Source organism: Festucalex cinctus, chromosome 1 (genome assembly GCF_051991245.1).
Source record: "Festucalex cinctus isolate MCC-2025b chromosome 1, RoL_Fcin_1.0, whole genome shotgun sequence".
Classification (NCBI taxonomy): domain Eukaryota; kingdom Metazoa; phylum Chordata; class Actinopteri; order Syngnathiformes; family Syngnathidae; genus Festucalex; species Festucalex cinctus.
The window spans coordinates 15,504,767-15,519,826 of NC_135411.1; the positions used below are offsets into that span (position 1 = coordinate 15,504,767).

A 15,060-nucleotide genomic window follows, 5' to 3' on the forward strand; every position below is an offset into this window, starting at 1 on the left:
AAAGACAATTAGCGGTTTCGTGAATTTTAATGTCAACAATACATTGAGTACAAGTTCAGTTGGGTGTTTTGTACATAAATCAAGCCAGTGCCCCTTTGGCCCTCCAGTCCTGAGACAAAAGCCCAAGCAGTTCTTCTTCATTCTCCTCGTCATCCTCCTCCATGCTGACTTCAGTCTCCATGGGTTCCTCCTTCCTTGGCCGAGAGCTTCTCTTCACCACGTCCCTCTTGTCCCTCAGCATCTCCACCCTCTTGAAGCACTCGATCTGCTCGTCGATCTCGTCAATCTGCCGCTCGAGGCGGCCTTCCTCGTCGTCCTCAGCCACGATCGCCTCCGACTTGGTGTTCACCTGCCGTATCGCCTTCTGGAATTCCTCCCACTCCTTGTCCATGTGGTCCTTGGGCGCGTCCACGTTGCGCACCTTCGCGTCCCGCACCGGGTCGTCGAAGAAGCCTTCGGGCAGCGCCTCGGCAGTGTTGTCCTTCTTCTCGGTGCTTTTCTCCGGCGTTTCCGCTTTGGCGATGGAGCCAGAGTGGGAGACTGTTGGGGCGGACGGGATGGAGCTGTCGAAGAAATCCGCCGGTAGTCCGGTATGTTCCGGCGGCTGAGGAGCGGTGGTGGTCGTCCCTGCTTCTCCAGTCACCTCGGTTTTTTCTTCATCGTCATCATCATCATAGACTCCCGCTAGCAGACTAACACCTGCAGGCTTCTTGACAGAATCCGGTTTCTTAAAGAAACCTGCAGGTAGCGCCCCAGCAGACTGACTTGCACCCGGATCTTGTTTGGCCTTTTTGCCGTTGGTTTCCTTGTCATCCGTCACTTTTCTCTTCACCGGTTGACTTTGCGTCGTTTGTTTCCCTTCTTTGAGTTCGCTCACCTTCTCCTTGTGCTGTTTCCCAAGCACATGAGCGGGCCACAGTAGCTCGGACTTCACCTGCGTGTTGCACAGAACACAGCTCAAGTGGCCCAAGCTGTTGTACTTGGCAAAGGGAGACTCGACGCGCTTCTTCTCTTCTTTTTGCCTTTGCTTCTCCCTCATCAAGCGCCGGAGTTCCTCTTGATTTACAACTTTCTTTCCTCTCCCTTTCTTCACGGTGGCCATTCTGGCAACAACAAAAACAAAACAACTTGCTTGCTCGAGTTAGCTTTGCTCTGATACTATTATGGCGCGTGAAAATGACGTCAGCCAAGACTCGCGTTCACGGCGGATCTCGCGATAGTAGCTTTGGGTTTCTCGAGCCATCCCGTCTGGTCTGTTTGATATTTGCCGCAAAGCGAGCTTAGCGATTAAAAAATGCTTTGAAGAATGAACGGAGAAGACGTTTGTGTAATTATTTACGGTTGAGCGTTAGCTATGTTTTGTTTTAATGTGTGCGCCGTTTAATATTAAACGCTACTGGGGTTTTATCGCCGCGCCCACCCTACACTATATTTTTTATTGGCTAGCAAGAGCGATAGCAGCGCTTCCCATGTAGGTGCTCGTTTAATGTCGTTGGCCGTCGTAAAGCAGCGGAATTTCAAAATTATTTTGTTCTCTTCGACAATTTTCGACTAGTTTTCTTGTAATACTAATGCCGACGAGCGTAGTTAGCTAGTATCTCGGTTACTTGAGGTTCTTTAACCCACCATGACAGGTGAGACGATACGCGCCTCGCGCAAGGAGCACTACAAAGGCAACAAAAATGCCCGCGCCGTCGACTCATTCGACGAGACTTCCAACGGGACCATCCCGAACGGGACCGGTCACCATTTTAAGTCCAACAAGGCTTTCCTGAAACCGGTCAAATCGTCGGCGCTGCTGCACCAGCACCAGCAGCTGAATGCAAACAACCTGAACGGCAACGCGTCTATTGTCAACGACGACAATAAGAATCCGATCATCCTCACCAACGAGGATTTCCCCGTGCATGAGTGCGTGTTCAAAGGGGATGTGAGACGACTTTCCTCCCTCATCAGGACCCACAGCATCTCTCAGAAAGACGTGCACGGTAGGAACGATTACATTAGCTCACTGTTTTTATCCTCTCCTCATGACAATTTCTTTTATTATGCTAAATTCTTGATTTCACACGTTCCGTCTATTCTCCCCCGTTTACACTTTTACCACCTATTACAATTTAAAAAAAAAAAAAGAAGAAGAAGAAAGAAAAATCTTGGATGCGTTATTTTTTTTTTTTCTTCATTTTATTCCCCAAATTCCTGCGTTGCACACCGTGCCACCTTCCCTTGTTAACAATTCCCATTGAACATTCAAACTTCAAAATGTTCAGACTATTCAGGACATCTTTCATGTGGTCGGTCCACATGTGTGCGTGTTGTTTTTACAAATTATTGACCAATCTAAAGTGTGACGATGTAATGTTAATGGTTGAACAAACAATCCGTTTTTCGGGTCTCCTTAAAAGTGACTATTTTGGAGGTACTGTACAAGGTTTCGGCCCGACACCAACGATATTTACCTTCAACATTATCTATTTAAAAAAGTCAAACTTTCAAACACTTGGGCTTATTCTGGAATTAGCACATGTATGGAACTGTTTCTCAAACTACTGTACAAAAATTCCCACATTTTAATTACTCCACATTTTCCATGACAGAATTTGCAAATAAATGAAGGTAATTTCCATGTTTACTGGTTCCTTCCATATATCTTGACCCATTCAAACCATTCCAACTTTAAGTTGTTCTGCTTATTAGGGAAAACTATTGGTCACATAACAAAAAATTCCAGATTTGTCAGTATGCCACATTTCCAATAACAAATTAAAAATTTTATCAACAAATGTAGATATTTTTTTTTTTAAAAATCGAATATTTGTGACATTATAAAGTAACAAATTTGCAAGAATTCTTTTTACGACACTCTGATATTTGTGCCATTAAAATTTTAAATTTTGTGAGATAATGACACGTTCGGGATGGAGGAGGCACCGTCTGTGGAGGTCACATCACAGGCTGCGATCTTGAGTAATGTGCAGACCTATCCGGAGGGACAGAAGACCCACGGCTGTATACATTGACCTCATACGCCATCATTTTGCACTGCCTCTTCAACGTACGAATACTTAACATGAAATAGTTCATCTCTGATCAAGCAATTACTATCTGCTTATTTAAAAACCCCACCGAAAAGTATAATTTAAGTTACGAGTTCTTCCACCGTAGGCATTTTTGCACACTTGGGCAAATTGGACAATTGTGACAAACATCCGAATAGGCTATGTTTATTTATTTTTGCTTCTGAGGTTTTTTTTTTTCTTTTTTTTTTTTTTAATGCACATATTCAAGTATTTTTCTCGTAAATTTGTGATTTTTTTTCTTGCAAATTTGCCATTTAATTTTTTCACAAATTGAGTATTTTTCCTCGTAAATTTGTGATTTTTTTTCTTGCAAATTTGCCATTTGATATCACAAATCGAGTATTTTTCTCATAAATTTGTGATTTTTGTTCTTGCAAATTTGCCAATTAATATCACAAATCGAATATTTATCTCGTAAATTTGTGATAATTTTTTTCTTGCATATTTGCCAATTAATATCACAAATATTTAAGTATTTTTCTCGTAAATTTGTGATTTATTTTTTTTTTCCCTTTTCCCCCGGAATATTCTCATTCACGTTCTCTAGTAGTTGAATATGTTTTGTTTTTTTTCCTTTTAGGTAATACACCTCTCCATCTGGCTGTGATGCTGGGCCACAAAGGTAAGAGAGCATTAAATGATATTAGCAGATGCTGACAATCTGTAGCTCAAGACTAGACTAACTAGAACAAAGGAAATAAAGGAATCTGTTTCAGAGTAAACTGTAGCCATCTTAAAACGTTTTCTGAATTTACAAGCAAGGTCACACTTTATCATGAACAATCATCAAATAATATTGATTCATAATCAATAATTGATATGTTTCCATGTTACGTTTTAGAATGTGCCCTTCTTCTTCTGGCCCACAATGCACCAGTGAAGATGAAGAATGCACAGGGATGGAGCCCTCTGGCAGAAGCCATCAGCTACGGTGATCGACAAATGAGTGAGTAGCTTCACTTCATCAAATACTCTTCATATTGACAATTTGACATATTCTGTGGGTGACTGGCGACCTCACCTGGGACCCTCGTGATGTCAAACGCTCTACAAAAAGAAATGGAGGGATGACTCAAAGTCATTTTCCAGAACTGGACCTCTCCCTGCGTGTTAGTTGGCGGATTTGATCTGAGCATTTATTATCCTGGCGTCGGCCATCCAGGCGGCTTTGGCGCGCCGCCCAAATGACGGACGGCTTAGTGCTTGTCGTCACGAAGCATTATGTGTAAACAGCGTTTGCAATGCCTCCTCTCTGTTCATGCTGTGAAGCTTGTACAAGCCATTAAAGATAGAAAAGTCCCGAGTAGGGGTGTTAAAAAAAAAAAAATCGATTCGGCGATATATCGCGATACTACATCGCGCGATTCTCGAATCGATTCAATAATCGGCAGAATCGATTTGATTTTTTTTTTTTTTTTTTTTTTTTTTTTTTTTTTTTTTTAGGATTCACACCTTGAGCATGGAAGTATGTTATATGAACGGAACATTAAGCCTTAATATTTTATTTTAATGCTGTTCAAACATGAAACAGATTACAACCTCTATAAGACTGACATTTCAGATAAATAAATACATTTTCATATAAATCTTACACTCTACAAGCTTACTGATTAGTATTTTCTAAATTTGAATGAAAAAAAATCGCAACAATCGACTTATAAATTCGTATCGGGATTAATCGGTATCGAATCGAATCGTGACCTGTGAATCGTGATACGAATCGAATCGTCAGGTACTAGGCAATTCACACCCCTAGTCCCGAGTGAATAATTGAAAAGTGGCCTCCTCAGCCTACATGCCGGCACTGCTTATGTAGCCGCTTTGCATGTGCCTCGCCAATTGCCGCACGTATTTACTTGCATACCAATGAAGCCATTTTTATGGAAAAAGTCAATCCAAGGGTGTGGTTAAAAAAAAAAAAAAAAAAAAAAAAAATCAGCAAGTTTGTCCTTCATCTTCACCTTTAGTCGCCGCAAAGAAGTGCCCTGTCAGCATGTTACCGTCCTCTGTGCCCACTCCCACAATGCATCTGGAGATGCATTAGCTTAATGCGGAGCTGCCCGTCCGTAGCTTTGCCAGGCCGTGTGATTTAGTAACCGCTGGGATTGTCCTCTTAATAAAGTTATAGACGGAGAGGTATTCATTTTAAAATATACTCATTCATGTAACAAAATGTCATGTATTGCCTCCATTAGTTACTTATTTTCTTTCAGGTGACCTGTAATTGTAGCCACAGCACACCTGTGGGACACCTGTAAAGTTGAACAAAATATTGTCGAACGACCTCTCTGACCGTGTCCATCCAACGTTGGCCTTCTGGGCGCGCGTCAAGAGGTTCATTTGTTTTCACTTCCTGTCCCGCAGTCACAGCGATACTGCGCAAACTCAAACAACAATCCAGGGAGAGTGTGGAGGACAAAAGGCCAAAGTTACTGAAAGCCCTCAGGGAGGTGAGCATGTCAAAAGATCATTTGTTGTTGGTGTTGTTGTTATGATTATTATTATTATTATGATTCTTCTTCTTCTTCTTCTTCTTCTTCTTATTATTATTATTATTATTATTATTATTATTATAATTATAATTAAAATGTATTGATTATTATTATTTTTTTAATCTTTGCACTCCTCATTCAATGCTTTTTTTTTTTTTTCTTTTTTTTTGTAGCTGGGTGACTTTTATCTGGAGCTGCATTGGGATTTTCAAAGCTGGGGTGAGTGTTTTTGTTTCAATATCGGTAAAGTTATGTAAATACTGTAAAGATTTATCAGCATAATTTCTCTATCACAGTTCCACTGTTGTCCCGGATGCTTCCGTCTGATACATGTAAAATCTACAAGCAGGGCATCAATATCAGGTAATGGCCATGAAAATAATATACTGTAGATACAAGATACCATTATCACATTTTTTTTCTTAAAAAAAAAAAATGTGCAAATGTATTAATAATAGGCTACCACGCAACAGTGTTTATAATTTTCCACAAATAATTGTAAATAGAGTACTGCATATTATTTATAATATTAAATATGGTAAATATGGTTCTTCTTGCTGTATTATAATGAGATAATAAAATTTTGTATGTGGTATGAGAATTAACTCTTTGAGCAGGAAGCCTTTGAGGAGCTCCAGCGATGGAATTTGTTGTTGTTGGTGACATTTTTACTAAAGAGAAAAATCTTGGCCTGCCCTGGTTTGGAAAAAAAAAATAAAAATAATGATTATGGCCAGAAGATGGCAGAGGAGCAATGTCGTCAAATAGGTTGAAACATGCACGCACGCTACTGAATACAAACAAGCATGCGCTCCCTTGGTAGGTTGGACACCACCCTCATCGACTTCATCGACATGAAGTGTCAGCGCGGAGACCTCAGCTTCATCTTCAACGGTGACGCGCCGCCCTCGCAATCCTTTGTGGTCCTGGACAACGAAGCCAAAGTGTACCAAAGAATACATCACGAGGTCAGACGCTCTTCACCTGCACGAGAAGAAGCTGCGGCAATTGAAAGGTCTTGCGTGTTTCAAAGGAGTCTGAAATGGAGACGGAGGAGGAGGTGGACATCTTGATGAGCAGCGACGTCTACTCGGCCACCTTGTCCACCAAGTCCATCACTTTCTCCCGCACTCAGAGTGGCTGGCTCTTCAGGGAGGACAAAACTGTAAGACACTTCCTTCACGGTTTAAAATTTAAATTTTAATGTATTATTTCTTTTTTTTAAGGTAATGTTTTATTTTATTAATTTTATTTAATTTTAAAATATTTTTGTATTTTATTAATTTATTTTATTATTACATTTAAAATATATAGTTTATTTTTAAAAATTTAAAGGAAGGCTCCTTTAATTTTACATGTATGGCTTGATTGGCAGTAAATAGTTAGTATAGCTACGAAACATGCATAAGAGCTGAAGAATACACTCCTATATTGATTTATTTAACTTTTTTCAACATAGAAGTACTTCCGTGTTGCAACGCCCCCAAATGGTGACGTCACTAGTGTGTATACTCGCTTGGGGAACAGTAGTTCACGCAGACATAACAACGAGGAAGACACAAACGTCAGTTATGCCTTACTGTATTGCAAAATTTTGCAAGGCGTCGGCAAGGAAAAACCCGCGAGACCCCCCCCCCCCCCCCCCCCCAAAAAAAAAAAAAAAAAAAAAAAGCTACTTGAGTAGACAATGGTTTGTTTGCTAAGTGCTGTCAACCTCCCGAAGGACAAGCAGGCGTGTGCGCAGCGAACATTTCAGGCATGAGGACTTCGAATATATGTTACAATTTGAGATGGGGTACGCCACACGCCTAATACTAAAGCCCAACGCAGTACCGAGTATCTTTAAAGAACCAGACGTGGGAAATAATCAAGCCGATGGAGGAGCCGCAACTGCTAGCAACACGGAGCCTTCACTCTCACAACAGCCGACACAAATCGAGGTCTTACTACGGCCACTGAAAGATCTCGGAGAAGCGAAGCAAATTTAAAGCGAAAGGTAGGCATGTTTCGGGGGTGGGGGGGCATTGGTTATTATACTGCACGGACTGTTTTATTTCATAATTCATTTGAAGGTGGCCAACGCAGGGGCACGTCGGCACGTTACCGTAATGCACAGTATTAACAATCGTTGGGGCGGCTGGCTTGACTTCGTCTTTTCGAGTGGCGGCTGGCCTGACCGCATCGGGACGCTACGCAAAAAAGAAAAAAAAAACAGCTAGGGGAGGTTGGGTGCTGTAACGACGATACATTTAATTTTACTATTTTTTCTTTTTCCTGAAATATTTCGTCAGTTCCACACGTTTTGCATTGCTCGTACTGTGTGTCACTTTACCTGTTGGATATTTGCTCCTCCAAGACTTTTCTTCTTCACATCTTTCATCGCAACCAAAGCTATCCTGAGAATGTCTATTTAGTATTGCCATGTTGAATGTCTGATGTTCCAGGATGCAGTTGAGATTGTCCGCAAGGAACCGATCCTCGAGTTCTTTCATTTCCAGACAGCACACATTCATTAGCGGATTGTCCATTCCTGCAGCTCCCGCACGAGCACCACTCACCCCCCGCCTGATTCACTCGTTCGTCAAAGTTTATTTTGTGCCCGAAAAGACCATCTGGCGCCACAACTTTCACATCCAAGGCAGACTTTCCTTCGGTAGTGTTATTTTGTCGTGTTGGCTCGAAGCGATAAGGTTTAATCCTTCCGGGTTTGACGCTAGATGCACGGCTGCGTTGCATAGTGCTTCCATAGTGTAGCGTTTACACACTAGTGACGTAAACATCCGGGTTATTTAGTCACGTGTAACAAACATGCCGGCGTTCGATTCATTTTAACAATGGTTTAAAAGTTATTAAATGTACATAAAAAAATAATCACGTCACCAAATTAATTATTGAAAAAGTAGCAACTTTTTGCTGCTAAAAATGGATCAATAAGTAAAGTGTCCCTTTAAGCTTTTTTTTTTTTTTTTTTTTTGTGGCCATTTTGGATTGAGCACTTTGATGCACAACATTGCAGGAGCGCGTGGGCAACTTCCTGGCGGACTTTTACGCCGTCAACGGTCTGGTGCTGGAGTCCAGGAAGCGGCGCGAACACCTGAGCGAAGAGGACGTCCTCAGGAACAAAGCCATCATGGAGAGCCTCAGCAAAGGCGGCAGCATCAGCGAGCACAACTTTGAGGTGACTGACGCTCCATTTATTTATTTATTTTTTTATTCTTAAATGAAAAAGCCAACTTTTTTTTTCCCCTCACAGTCCGTGAGGAGGCAGTCCCTCTCGGCGCCGGCCCCCAATACCATCACCTGGGAGGAGTACATCACGGCAGAACACGGAAAGTAAGTAGCCGTGATGTGACCTTTTTTTTTTTTTTTTTTTTTTTGTTATCAATGTTGTGACGCCTGCTCGTTGTGGACGCAGGCCTCCTCACGTGGGCAGAGAGCTGATGTGCAAGGAGAACAAGAAGCACTTCAAGGCCACCGTCGCCATGAGCCAGGACTTCCCTCTGGGCATCGAATCGTACGTACGCGCCCCTGACTTGACACGCGTGGTATGAGATAGCTCTGACTAGATTGTAATTAATACAGGGACTTTCATCATAATCTAAAGTTAGGCTGTGTTTCTTAGTAATCGTAGTGTACGTTTGCGCTGATATCCACCGAGGGAATACAATAATATAGACGGACTTTGAAAAAGTCCCACTGAGCTCAGTTGTATTTGTAGTGAGTCCAAACGGTATTTATTAGGGATATAACGATATCCAAACATCATGATACGATATCTCGATATGAAGGTCACGATACGATAATTAGCACGATATTGTGGGGGGGTTGGCGATATATAAATAAGATCATTATTAGTCGTCAAAGACGCTAATAACCGATATTTGGAGGAGATATTCATTTTCACTAAAAGGGAAAATATTGGCATCAAAAATTTTAAAAAGAAAAACTCTTGCACTTTTTTTTTTTTTAGCATATGTTTATTGCACAATGTTTAGGGTTTGTAAAATATTGGAGTTTAAAAAAAAATCTTAGTCAATAGACATCTGTTTTAAAAATCGAACAAAAAAGGTCAGGGATCTTCAAGGGCAGTATTGCATGTCTTCAAAAATAAAAACTTAAGTAAATAGCTCCCTATTGTTTGCTACAGCAAATAGTTTTTTAAAATTTAAAATTTTCTGAAGTATTAAAATCTTACTTCTTAGTTTTAATTTCAGACAAAAACAGAAGGTGCAGAGTGTTGCCAGGGTCAGAAGCATTGAAAATTTAAACAAGTTCCCTAATTTATTTCTTTTTCTCTGAACACTTTTTAAATGGATCTTTTATCGGCCATATGATTCTTCAAAATGGCCGATGCCGATATTCGTTAAAATGCTGAATGTCGGCGCCGATAATCGGTCTATCCCTAATTTTAACAACAATATGAATTGTATAAATTAGAGTAAATGAAAAGAATCAGGAAGTAGAAATTTGGAAAAATAAATCCAGCAACAGAATATCCAAATCCAAGATCTTTATTCAAAAACATTGATCAGTTGTAGACCGGATTAAAGTATTAGCGAAAGGGAATGAGTAATTTAAAAAGAAAAAAAAAAAGGAAGTACGAACCTCACCAAATTAAAACCATACAGGATATTCAAAATTAAAGTCCTTTGTTCACAAAAGCTGGTACAAGCCCCAGGTGAGTCCTATCAAGCCAACGAAACTGGAGATTGGGATACACCTACCAAAATAAAACCGTCACACAACATAAAAGTTACCAGCGCCATCTGATCTTTCTATCAAGCCAGTTGGAATGAGAGGAAAAAAATAAAGTGGAACGCTACCAAAATAAACCAGTCACAGAATAAGCGAAGTGCGCATTAAGTTTGCGCATGCGCGAGGGAAAAAACGAGGCTAGCAACTACCCTATCAATTTGAATGGCGGAGATTAGAATGGTGACAATCTTTGCGTAACTGTACACTTTAAAGCTTGCAAGTCAACTTCCCCGATGTCGGTAAACCACACGCTATGCATGTTAATAAAAAAAAAAGCAACTTTCCAGAGGTTGTAAAGTTTCTTTAAGAGCCAATTCCATTGGAACCAATTCATTTTCAATGACCGTTTGGTAGTTTCGCCTTCCCACAATGCACCACGCAGCTACCCATAATGCACCTTGAATTCGAGATGCGCACTTCGCTAATTTACAAATCAAAGTCCTTGTTTTTTCCCAACATTGGTCAATACTGGTTGCATGGATGGCTACGGATCAGTGTATAAAAACAGGAAGTAGAAACCTACCAAAATAAAAGTGATTGTTGTAGAATATCCAAATGTAAGTCATTTGTGCACACAAAGTAAATCGTGAATGAAAGTTGTGTCAAGGCAGTGTGAATAAACAATCAAAAAGCATAAAGAATTTAAAAAAAACAAAAAAAGTCTTTACTAATTCCAAAGAAAGTGTTGACAAGTTGAAGGTGTGTTGCTGTCGTTTCAGTTTACTGAACGTTTTGGAGGTGGTCGCTCCTTTCAAGCACTTCAACAAGCTTCGGGAGTTCGTCCAGATGAAACTGCCGCCCGGTTTTCCCGTCAAACTTGGTGGGTCGCCCCGTTCTTACAGCAAGTCTGCCCCCCACCGGTAACCCCCCAAAAAACGTCCTTTTTTTTTACCCCGCAGACATCCCCGTGTTCCCGACCATCACAGCCACCGTCACCTTCCAGGAGTTCCACCACGACCACTTCGAGGCCTCTCACTTCGTCATCCCCCCCGACTTTAAAGAAGACCCCAGCCGCTTCCCGGATCTCTGACCACCTGCAAACACAGCACCACATTTCCAATCACTCTGCTTACATGCAGGCCTACCGTATTTCACAAAATTGCGACAGAGGGGGCGGATATTTATCGACTGTATTGGAAATAATATTAAACATTATTTATGTTGTGTCAGCTTAAAAGGAATGAAAGGACGCACACAACGTTGTATTGGGTACTGAATCGAGTCCAGATGGGTCTTGAACTGGTTTACGTGTGGTGGGTAAAACGGCGCACTTTAATTTCAGCCCACAGGCGGTTTTCATGCTGCTGTTTTGGTCAGCAAAAATGCTCAAATTGGTTTACTCTTTAATGTCTATAAATAGAGATAATTACACTTTTTGTGTTTGTTTGTTTTTCCCGATGGAGAAAAAGGAAGACATTATTTTGCATCTCAAGTGTGTCACTACTGTAGGAAATCTGCTTAAGGAGAGCTGATGGGCGGCCATTTTGTTGCTGGATTCAAGGCAAACCAATGTTTTCATGCTGCTATTCACACTATATTATGATTCATATTCTCATTTACTTCAAGTGTCCTGACAATATCTTGTAAATAGTCTTGTCTCCTGAACAAACTATAAACGTTACCTGTTATATTATATCCTTACGCTTAATTATGCATTTGTACATATATGTACGTTACGTATATGTCTCTCTACTCATGGACTTTAAAAGTGTGTAGCAATACAATAACGATTACGCAAGAATGTTTTGAAATGACCTCCAAACCGCGTTCATGTTCCACATTCAGGTTTAGCTCACGTTTACCTCCCAGCTCCTCGGCCCGTCTTCTCCATCGTTGTGTCAAAGATTGTAGCGCGTGCGGGACTATTCAGGGTTACTGTCGTCGGCGTCAAGCTGCACTGTGTTTGAGGAGGACTTTGTGGTAACGCAGGTAAACAAGGTTTGCCCCCTCAAACGCCTTTCAGTGCTGACAGTAGCTTGTCTGCTATTATTCTTTTGTATAAACTAAGCTGTGAAGTTTCTGGCACTCATCCTTCCTTTTCAATAAAGCACCAGCATCACATTTCACTTTGTCATTTACTTCCACTAAGAAAGTCGGTTTTAAGATGCCCTAGTGCTTTTATTCATTACACTCTTTCTTTACCAAAATATTTTCATTTATTTTTTTTAAACACATTATTGGAACTGAACTCATTTTATGGAAGTGGCCAGTGGGTTTCCATCAGTACAAAAAAAACAAAAACTATGCACAGTAAATATATTGTATATAATTAGAAACACGGTCATAATTACAGTTTCTTACGGAGCCCCTAAGGTGACATGGTAGGGAAAAAAAAACAAAAAACTTTGCGTTCCCTCGCAAAACATTTTGCGTTCCCTCGCAAAACATTTTGCGTTCCCTCGCAAAACATTTTGCGTTCCCTCGCAAAAAACTTTGCGTTCCCTCGCAAACTTTGCGAGGGAACGCAAAGTTGTTTTGCGAGGGAACGCAATCTTTCCGAGGGCACGCAAAGTTTTTTGCGAGGGCACGCAATCTTTGCGTTACGCAAAGTTTTTTTTTTTCTACCATGTCACCTTAGGGGCTCCGTACTTAACACATTTGCCAACGCTTATTTTATTTACTAGGAATTGACTTATAATGTTTTGTTTGGAGCCCCTAAGGTGACATGGTAGAAAAAAACAACAACTTTGCGTTCCCTCACAAAACAACTTTGCGTTCCCTCGCAAAGTTTGCGAGGTCCCTCGCAACGCAGTTGTTTTGCGAGGGAACGAAAGTTACAACTGTAACTACGGTTCTATGAGTCCCGGACGACCGCCAGAAGGCGGTGCTTTAAGCACTGAATGTTCCTTTCGCGCATGCGCAGTTCGAGTAATGCATACCAAATTAGTCACCTGTGACCCCTGGGTGACCCTAGAAGGGTATAAGTTCCGGTGTCACCCAAGGTTCGTTTCCTACGGAATCTTCTCGCGTGAACACGAGGATTCCGAGCGACAGGACGCCCTGGCGGTCGTCCGGGACTCATAGAACCGTAGTTACAGTTGTAACTTTCGTTCTATTTCGTCCCTCCCGACCGCCAGAAGGCGGTGCTTTAAGCACTGAATGACTAATACCGGCGTAGTCGCGAGGGATCTCAGACACAAACCTCACTGAGAAGCCCTAACAGGACCCAAGATCACGCCAAGCGGATGGGGAGAGGCGACATCCACGCTATAAAACCTGGAGAAGGTGCAAGGCGTCGCCCATGAGGCAGCAGCACAGATATCCTCCAGGGAAACACCCCTCAGGGCGGCCCAAGACGTGGCAACGCTCCTGGTGGAGTGACAGCGCACCCCTGACGGCAGGGGGCGGCCAGACAGCAGGTAGGGATGGTGAATGGCATCCACGACCCAGTGAGACAAGCGCTGCTTGGAGAGAGCGGAGCCCTTGGTAGGACCACCATAACAAACAAAAAGCTGGGCAGACGTACAAATGTCCGCCGTAGCGTCAATGTAACACTGCAAGGCTCTCACCGGACACAAGAGCTCCGGCCTGTCCCCGCCATCAGCAGGAGTGGGTACATAAGGTTTAAGCCGTAGAGGCTGGTTAGAACGAGAGCCAGACAACACCTTGGGAATGAAGGCAGTGTTCGGCCACAGAGTGACGCCGGCGCCATCCGGGTGCCATCGCAGGCATTCAGGGCTAACCGATAAAGCGTGTAGGTCACTGACGCGCTTGGCGGAGGCAACGGCGAGCAAGAGTGCAGTCTTGCGCGACACCCACAGAAGGTCCGCCCCCGCCAGGGGCTCGAAGGGAGGCCTGCACAGGCCGTCCAGCACCAACTGCAGATCCCACGCCGGAACCCGAGGAGCCGGGCGGGGACGAAGACGCAGAGCCCCTCTGAGGAACAAGGACACCAGCTCATGGCGCCCCACGGAGCCGCCATCAGCACCAACATGCCGGGCAGAAATAGCTGCCACATACACCTTCAGAGTCGACTGCTCAGTGGCCAAACACACCAGCGAAGGCGCCGAGGGTCGGGATGCCAAACACGACCTCCCTGTTGAGACAACAGGTCCTCCCTGTCGGGGAGACGCCACGGCTCGCCGGAGCACAGTTGACGGAGCAGGGGGAACCACGTCCGGGCCGGCCAGAAGGGGGCCACCAGCAACAGCGTGTGCCCCTCCTGAAGAACTCTCTGAAGCGTCAGCAATATCAGAGGGAGCGGCGGAAAGGCGTAGAGAAGGCACTCTGGCCACGGCTGCGCCAGTGCATCCAGACCGAGAGGGCTGGTGGCCTCGCTCAGGGAAAACCAAAGTGGGCAGTGGGTCGAGTCCTCGGAGGCAAAGAGATCGACCTCCGCCGTGCCGAAGCTGCTCCAAATCATGTGCACCACCTCTGGGTGGAGGCGCCACTCTCCCGGAGGAGGACCCCGACGGGAGAGAGAGCCCGCGAGCTGGTTCCGAACCCCCGGCAGATAGGTGGCCCGTAGACTGGCCAGACGGGGAGCAGCCCACCTGAGAAGGTGCTGGGAAGTCTCCAACAGACGGGCGGACCTGATGCCGCCCCGATGGTTTATGTGAAACACGGTCGTGGTGTTGTCCGACCGTATGAGAACATGCCGTCCGCTCAGGTATGGCAAGAAGTGCATGAGTGCCAAGTGCACCGCCCAAAGCTCCAGCACATTGATGTGATCGACCCTGTCGCGCACAGACCAACTTCCCTGAGCCGTCCTGTGCTGCCAGACAGCACCCCAG

The 15,060-nt window shown here is 43.4% G+C and overlaps 2 protein-coding genes across 2 annotated transcripts; one reads left to right on the forward strand and one right to left on the reverse strand.

The window, feature by feature from the left end:
- Positions 1 to 8: 8 nt before the first annotated feature.
- Positions 9 to 1,866, reverse strand: znf830 (zinc finger protein 830). Its single transcript, XM_077519054.1, has one exon. It carries the CDS (start codon positions 1,100 to 1,102, stop codon positions 80 to 82), a length of 1,023 nt encoding a protein of 340 aa, XP_077375180.1. The 5' UTR covers positions 1,103 to 1,866; the 3' UTR covers positions 9 to 79.
- On the forward strand, positions 592 to 12,388 carry LOC144017440 (ankyrin repeat domain-containing protein 13C-like). The gene is made up of 13 exons (XM_077519029.1): positions 592 to 1,988; positions 3,661 to 3,702; positions 3,922 to 4,026; positions 5,445 to 5,530; positions 5,746 to 5,791; positions 5,869 to 5,935; positions 6,396 to 6,540; positions 6,606 to 6,737; positions 8,589 to 8,750; positions 8,826 to 8,905; positions 8,988 to 9,086; positions 11,047 to 11,147; positions 11,227 to 12,388. The coding sequence occupies exons 1-13, from the start codon at positions 1,628 to 1,630 to the stop codon at positions 11,355 to 11,357; spliced, it is 1,557 nt and encodes a 518-aa protein (XP_077375155.1). The 5' UTR covers positions 592 to 1,627; the 3' UTR covers positions 11,358 to 12,388.
- Positions 12,389 to 15,060: the final 2,672 nt, after the last annotated feature.